The sequence below is a fragment of the Euprymna scolopes genome, chromosome 19 (genome assembly GCF_053919585.1).
Source record: "Euprymna scolopes isolate OS-2025 chromosome 19, ASM5391958v1, whole genome shotgun sequence".
Lineage (NCBI taxonomy): Eukaryota > Metazoa > Mollusca > Cephalopoda > Sepiida > Sepiolidae > Euprymna > Euprymna scolopes.
Window position 1 is genome coordinate 134,318,007 of NC_136500.1, and position 8,123 is coordinate 134,326,129.

General features: G+C 42.7%; 1 protein-coding gene across 1 annotated transcript; it reads left to right on the forward strand.

The window, feature by feature from the left end:
* The first annotated feature begins 6,278 nt into the window (after positions 1-6,278).
* LOC145240373 (uncharacterized) lies at positions 6,279-6,665 on the forward strand. Its single transcript, XM_080103952.1, has one exon. It carries the CDS (start codon positions 6,279-6,281, stop codon positions 6,663-6,665), a length of 387 nt encoding a protein of 128 aa, XP_079960078.1.
* Positions 6,666-8,123: the final 1,458 nt, after the last annotated feature.

Below are 8,123 nucleotides of genomic sequence, written 5' to 3' on the forward strand. Positions count from 1 at the left end.
CAGCATCTGAAGAACAGATGGTATTTATTTGCTCCCCCACCGAGCAAATTAGGCACAAGGCCAATTTTTAATGTGAGGAGTGAAGGGAGGGGGAAGGGAAAAAGGGGACCAGCTCCCGAGAGGTGGAAAATGGGAGCTGGTTAAAGGTCAGGCATGTGGGGTTGCCCCCACATCTGGTCTTTGCTAGTCATAGCTAGTCATAGCTTGCAGTATCTGCCGGAACAGATGGTATTTATTTGCTCCCCCACCGAGCAAATTAGGCACAAGGCCGATTTTTAATGTGAGGAGTGAAGGGAGGGGGAAGGGAAAAAGGGGGCCAGCTCCCGAGAGGTGGGAAATGGGAGCTGGTTAAAGGTCAGGCATGTGGGGTTGCCCCCACATCTGGTCTTTGCTAGTCATAGCTAGTCCTAGCTAGTCATAGCTTGCAGTATCTGCCGGAACAGATAGTATTTATTTGCTCCGCACTGAGCAAATTAGGCACAAGGCCGTTTTTAATGTGAGGTAAAAACCAGCTCCCCTAAAAGTAGGCAAAAAGGGGGCACTCTGGTTACCAAAAATAATAATTGTCCCAGTATAGAGGGTTTCCCCTCCATTGACTGGTACAAATTATCTTAAGTGCAGTATCTGCCGGAACAGATACTACACTTTGATCTTGACCAAAAGGCCAAGGATCCATTATTTCGTTTATTGTAAGTTGTTTTTTTATTTTCCAATTTTTTTTAAAATTATATTGGAGTTTTACGCTTTTTAATAAATTATGATGTTTTAAAAACGTTTATAAAGTTTAGATAAAGGTTTCCTCGGAATTTCATTTTCTTACGTCTTAAGAATATTGAAATATCTATCAGGTTGTTCATGGATCAATATTAAGATATTATTTAAAGTAAATTAAGAGGAAATCAGCAATAACAACAGTAAATTTACAAGATAATCAACAATAACAATCAGTGGAAACCTCCAGAATCATGTGTAATATACTTGGGACGTGAAAACGAAAATACGTATAGTTAAGTTATTTGTTAAGTAAAACCAACACAAAGTCAAGTATCTGCAGAATGTCTTCTTGGTTCCTCCTCTTCTCTTTTCTCTCTCCCAACAATCGAGCACAGCATATAATAACAAAACTCTAAAGCACGTCTGACAGCACTGACTTCTGCCAACAGTCTGCCTCTCCTCTTAACAACACAGGCTTTTTATATCGCAAAATCGTTCACCTCTATTTGCATATTCTTCTAACTCACGTGATCACTACTCTATAAATAAGAGTCTTGACCGTTTCTTTTCTTTCTTTTTATTTATTTTCGGTGACCGACCCGCACGTGGTCTATCCAGGTAAGTCACGCATTTCTCCACACTCCCCCCTGATCTCATGATCACAAGCAGGACATGCGGGCAATCGTCGTTGGTGGTTACTCCTTCGAAGAATCGGGGGCAGCACTTCCTCATTGCTGTTTTCTTCATTACCACCATCATTACTACCAGTCTGTTCCATTATCCCGTCTCGAGGTTCCATAGGCGGTGTCTCACAATCAGGGCAGGGGGGCAGTATCCGTCTTTGTCGGGTACTTCTCCGAAGAATCGGAGGCGTCATCTCCTCGGTGTGCTCCATCATCCCTTCTCGCGGGGTTTCGCAATCACGGGGGGTGGGCAGTATTCGTCTCTGTCGAGTATTTCGATGGGGCATTACTTCCTTGTGTCCATCGCTCTCCTCACTATTGTCATCAGTATGTCCCATCATTCCCTCGTCTGGTTCTGTTGGTGGTGTTTCTATGCTCACCTGAAGGGGCAGTAAGTGATCAGGATCATCTCTGAACGGTGTGTGATCCTCCTCATCGTCCTCAGAATACGAAGAGGTATAACAAGGGCGGATATCTTTTACGTGACGTGGTATGCCACCAATTAACATGGTCTGAGGACTTATGATTTCGTCTATTTTTCCCCGGAAAAATTTCGTAGTGCACCCAGCATTCGGGGGTTTTATCCAAACAAGGTCTCCCACCTGATATGGTGTATTGACAACACTCACCACTGATGGTATGGCATCAACTTCTTTCATACGCTGTTCATATTGGTAAATCCCATTGGCTGGTGCAGTTGCTGGTGTTGCATTGCCATTGGGTGTTATATTATACCAGTACACAGCTTCTGGAATAGAGTACTGCGTCCAGGCTGCAATTCTTTTGATGGTGCGGTGACACCGTTCTGCTATACCATTACCCTCGGGATAATATGCACACCGATAATGCATTTTAATCCCCCATTCGTGCACGAATTTCTGAAATTCTTGACATCGAACTGTGGCGGCATTATCAGTCAGAATTTCAATCGGGGCACCACGTTCAAAAAAGACGGCTCTTAACTGTTGTATAATGCTGGTTGCATACTGTCGTGTCAACAGGCGCCATATTGTGAAACGCGTCGGGCCACAATCCGTCATGGTCAAAAAATGTTTGTCCCCATAATGTGTTATGTCCATCCCTACTCGCTGCCAGTTGCCCTCCACCTCGAGATTCCCTTTTTGCCATTGGGATGGTGCCGGATCAATTCTCTGACACTCTTCACACGAACGTATGGCTGCTTTCACTGATGCTTTTGTAGTTGCAGGGCATACTCTTCGGACAAAATATGCAGTCCTCTGAATTCCAGGATGTCCAATCTGCTTGTGTATCATACGGATCTGGTCAGGTGTTAATTGATCCTTTACAGTCGCGCATGTTTGTTGTTGAAGATCGGATCCCTGCCTCATTGCATCGATCCACCTCTTTGGTACTCGAGTCAAGCTATCAGCCAAATTCTGCATCGACCAGACTAACGTAATGTCTACCTGCAAGCTGTAGGCGTCAACTACACGCTTAATTATTGCTAGTCTCCTTCGTACTAGCATTTCACTTGCAGCTCTAGTCTTAACTCGAGCCTTTCCAGTCAAGGTGTCGGTTAACCAATGGTAAACACACAATGAGTCAGTGTGGAGATGCACAACATTAGTCTGCCATTGCAATGCGAGATTAAGACCTTTTAACGTGGCATCAAGTTCTGCCAAATTTATATGTTGGGCATCATTTTTCGGACGAAGCCAGCATGCATCTTCCACAACAACACCTAGTTGCTCCAACACGACACCTGTAGCCAACGAACTTGCGTCAACCCATGCATTTAGTTTTTTTCCAGACACTTGCAACTCACCCCGGGCAGGGTCATGCCTATGCACTCTGGACAACATTTCAGCCATCATTTGTTGAAGAGAATTATCATCCGCAACATCGTCCCATCCTTTTGTTACTGTAGTCACTCGTCTTTTCAACACTCCTGTTGCCGATCGGAGCCATCCACAGACAGGTAGATGCCCTACCAATTTACCACAGATAGAAAACACAGTACGTCTTGTTAATATATTGGGTAACTTTGGAAGTGGGCTCCCTCGCTTCCATCGCAACGTATTGCCCTCCTCCCAGACCTCGAGGCCTAACACGGGCACTCCATCTTTTAGGCGCTTAGGGTCTTTGCTCATTAACCCAAACGCTTTCAGTTTTATTCGAACTGCATCCGCAGACATTATGTCCTCATTAACATAGATGTCATCTATGTAGGCTGAAGCAGCTTTTGCTGTGGTCTCATCCTGCATCAAAACAGTTTTAATAATGGTTGTCATAATCAAGGGCGCTACGTTTAGGCCAAAACCCAAACGTGTCAAACTATATAGTTTTCCCTTGAGTAGTACTGTCTGAAACGGCCATAATGACTCATGGACACGTATCTGCAGGTAGGCCCTCTTTAGATCCAGAAGTGCTACATTGCTCCCTTTTTGACGTCACTCTCTCAAGTTAGCAGCGCACACATCTGCGTTTCCGGTAAACGCATCAACATGCCGATTCAACTCTCGGTAATCCATTACGCGACGAATTTTTTCTTTGGTAGGTTGTTCAACAGCCATGAGCGGAAATAATCCCTTGGGTGGTCCCAGACGTTCCTGTGGGTATGGTATTAACCAGCCGTTGTCAATGCACATCTGAAGTTCTTCTTCATATGCGGCCCTATTCTTGGTAGAAACTGCATGCTCTGGAATCGTGTTGCACAGCCGATCTGGTTCCTGGCCCATGGCCCATTTCCACTTTGCAGTACACACCCTTTCGTTGTCATCAAATGTAGCACAGAAGTCTTGTTCTTCAATCGACATGGCTGCACAGACGTCTTTCCCTTCTCCAAGCCTGATACCTCTAGCTGCTGTGATTGTAACGCCTGCTAGTGCTTGTATTCCATCAATTCCAAGCAACATGTCGTAGCCATGGGGTTTCTCCTGCATCACCAGAACGTCAACTTTAGCTGTGTCATCCTTTCAGTACAGATTGTGACTGTCCCTTCACCACAACATACCCGTGATAAGCCATTGATGGTCATAACGCCGACTGGGTTCCTCCGCCACACCGGACAGCAATGGGCACTACCTATAGACCAGGAACACCCCGTGTCTATAAGTGCTGAACACTGCACATCATCAAGTTTAACGCTAATGACAGGCAATCCTGTGTTTATTGGTTGGCAGGGGGCAAGGGTATCGATAGTACCTTGCCCCCAACTTCGTTTCCCGAACAGTTGCGAGATATGTGCCCAAACTTATTGCAGCGATAGCATTGCACTGGCCTCTTTGATTGTGGATATACACCTCTCCTATCACTCCGACACTCTTTAGCAAAATGATTGGCCTCCCCACATTTATAGCACACTGGGGTGGCATGCTTATTACTATCTGGAAGAGAGTCCACATTGTCCTCATGTCGAAAACGAGATGCTGCTGCAATTGGTTCCTTTTCCTTCCAGATGTTTCGAGCTCGGGCCAATAACTCATCAGTTGACAATTCATCGATTCTTGATGATGCCCGCAACAGTTTACTGACCTCCTCGGGTAGGCCTACCAAAAAAGCACAGCTTAATATTTTATCGTTGACCCCACCAAACGGTACAGATAATTTTCGCAGGTCGGCTAGGTACACGTCGACTGTTTCCTTGGATTGAAGTGTCCGGCTCGTGAACTGTTGCCATGCAACAAATGGATCTGTACCAAACGCTGTATACAGGCTCTGCTTGATTTCATCCCAGTTTGGTTCATCCCCGAGTTGTTGGTAGACTGCATAGGCCCCTCCGGTTAGCCTCAAAGGGATAACTGTGGCTGGTTCTTTAATGTTGCACAGTTTACAGATTTTCTCTGCCTTTTCAATCCATTCGACGACAGCCGGTCTAGTGGTAGATCCGTCGAACTCGGGTATTAAGCGAATGTCGAATCTGTCCATTGTTAGTCACCGCACACCAAGCGCCGAAATAGCTTAAAACCAACACAAAGTCAAGTATCTGCAGAATGTCTTCTTGGTTCCTCCTCTTCTCTTTTCTCTCTCCCAACAATCGAGCACAGCATATAATAACAAAACTCTAAAGCACGTCTGACAGCACTGACTTCTGCCAACAGTCTGCCCCTCCTCTTAACAACACAGGCTTTTTATATCGCAAAATCGTTCACCTCTATTTGCATATTCTTCTAACTCACGTGATCACTACTCTATAAATAAGAGTCTTGACCGTTGCTTTTCTTTCTTTTTATTTATTTTCGGTGACCGACCCGCACGTGGTCTATCCAGGTAAGTCACGCATTTCTCCACATTAAGATCCGACTATTAGCATAAAATCAACAATAACAGCAGGTTAACATGCACTATAAACAGAGAAATTTATTATAGCTTGTATATTGATATACAAAGTCCCTTCTAGTTATGCTTGTACCTTAGTCTATGTATAATAATTACGTGTTCCACATAGTAGACTGATCTTGTAGACGCAATATTAATTAAATCAGAAAGGCATTTTTCACCAAGGTCATTATTTGCTTTATAAAAAGATCTCTCCGCCTATTAGATACCGGGTTTTGAATAAGTCCTGTTACATTTTTATTTTTATAAATTCATGTATTATTATTGATTGTAACTAACATTTGAGTACGTCTAATTAATACTTATATGTTGCAGATACAATATTGACGCCTGAGAAAATTCTAAATTATAAGTACAACCCAATGGAAGGAAAAGGGAATTAAATCTCCGTTTTGCTGCGCGCGGGTCGCAAACAAACTGACATTGCAAAGCTACTAAACGTAAGTAGAATGACTGTCTATCGTATTGCCCAACGTCTGAAAAACTCTGAGACCCTTAAGTATCGACCTCGATAAGGAAGGCCTAAAAAAATTAGGCGTGGAACCATTAAAAAAGGCGTTTGAAAATGATCCTGAGCTGAAAATGACAAGACTGGCACAAAAGATGAAGATTTCTGTATCCACGGTGTCAAGGATGGTCAAGAACATGGGAGGAAAGAGTCTAAAACGTTCCAAGAAACCCCTTTTGAGTGCTGCAATGATTCATAAACGTCTGGAGAGGAGCACCCGCCTGTTGAATGACTTAAAGAGCCACGGGAATCGTATCCTCATTTTCTCCGATGAGAAAACATTCACTGTCGATCCAGTCTTCAACAGGCAGAACGACCGGGTCTTAAGCTTTGGGAATGATGTCTCTAATCACAGGAGAGTGTCAACCACCAAGCATCCAGCATCTGTTATGATGCTTGGGGTCGTAGCATCCAATGCGGAGAAGATGCCCCGGTGTGGTTTGAACAGGGATACAGGCTAACCTCCGCTGTTTACAAATACATTTTGGGAACTAAAGTTCTTCCATGAAAGCAGATTACGTGTTCCAGCAGGACGGCACACCCGCACACACCGCAAAAATTACGCAGAACTGGTAAGAGACTAACATGAGCTTCTGGCCCAAAGAATTTTGGCCTCCACAGTCGCCAGATTTAAACACCCTTGATTTCATTGTGTGGGCGCATATTGAGGCAAGGGCCTGTAAGACCCGCCACAGTAATACAAATGAGCTGAAAGCCTCTGTGAACCGAGCATGGGCGTCAATGACGAAGGACTACGTCAGAAAGGCCTTTAAGAGTTTCCGACCTCGGTTGGAACGTGTCATTGCAGCCAAAGGTTGCCACATTGAATGATATGATGTCTTGTATATTAATAAATCATTGTGTAAGCAAACTTGTTTAATTCTACCCAAAATGACGTACCAGGCTTAATTTGAATAGGAAAATCTACAATGTTACAGGAATTATTCCAACCCCATATTTTGTTAATATTTTTTTACAAAATTCTCAGTTCGAAAATGTTTACAAGGTTACTTATTCATAAACCATATTCACCTAGAACTATTTACTCCCTCTTTTTAGGGGTTTCTCGTATAATTCATTTCTAAGAATGCCCGTATAAATTTATAGCCATTAATTCTAAGACGCCATTTCGGCTGTGGAGAAACTGGAAAAATGTTCATTGTTGTTTTTCTTCATCCTTGAAACAAATGCTGTTGTTCGTTTGTTCACGCATTTTATTCACGTTTTTTCTCTTCCTTTCATTTTGTAGAAAGAAAATCTGCATGTAATTAATTTGCAATATTCGACATTTTGTACAACGCATAATTAATTGACCCACTAGTCCACGATCTACGGCAAAACACGAAACGCCAACAACGATCAATATCTCTCTGAGTCTTTGTCATCCAAACTTGAGCATGTGTTTCACTGGGATAAAAAAGTGTCTCGTTAATTTTAAAGCACCGAAAACCAAGCTTTAATATGTTTTATCATTAACATACTGATCTCAATTAGGCCCTGATTGATATGAATGTCTCTCGTCAAAAACAAGTTCTTTGTCTTGGTAAACTTCTGGGTCTGACGTTTACTCGTTATCATAAATGAAAGACTTACATAAACTCCGTAGCCAAGATCTCTGGAAAAATGAATGATTGTGACATTTTACCCCGCCAGAATGTATTACATAGCTATATATAATAATTGCAATACATTACATGCCAAAGATCCAGATAGACTCGTTGATTTTTACCTTCATAGTGACCTTCATAAGTGGTGACTCCGATGAAAAAAAAGAAAACAGCATTAGCAACTACTTTATATATAGATTAAACAAAACAAGTATTTTATACTATTATTAATAAGTTGTTTCTTTTAATGGAGATATAGCAAATATACTCACTTTCAGTAAATAAGGGCAAATCTTTATAATCTTCTTCGTA

Coding starts and splice junctions, on each gene's coding strand:
- LOC145240373 (XM_080103952.1), top strand. CDS start 6,279: ATGACAAGACTGGCACAAAAGATGAAGATTTCTGTATCCACGGTGTCA.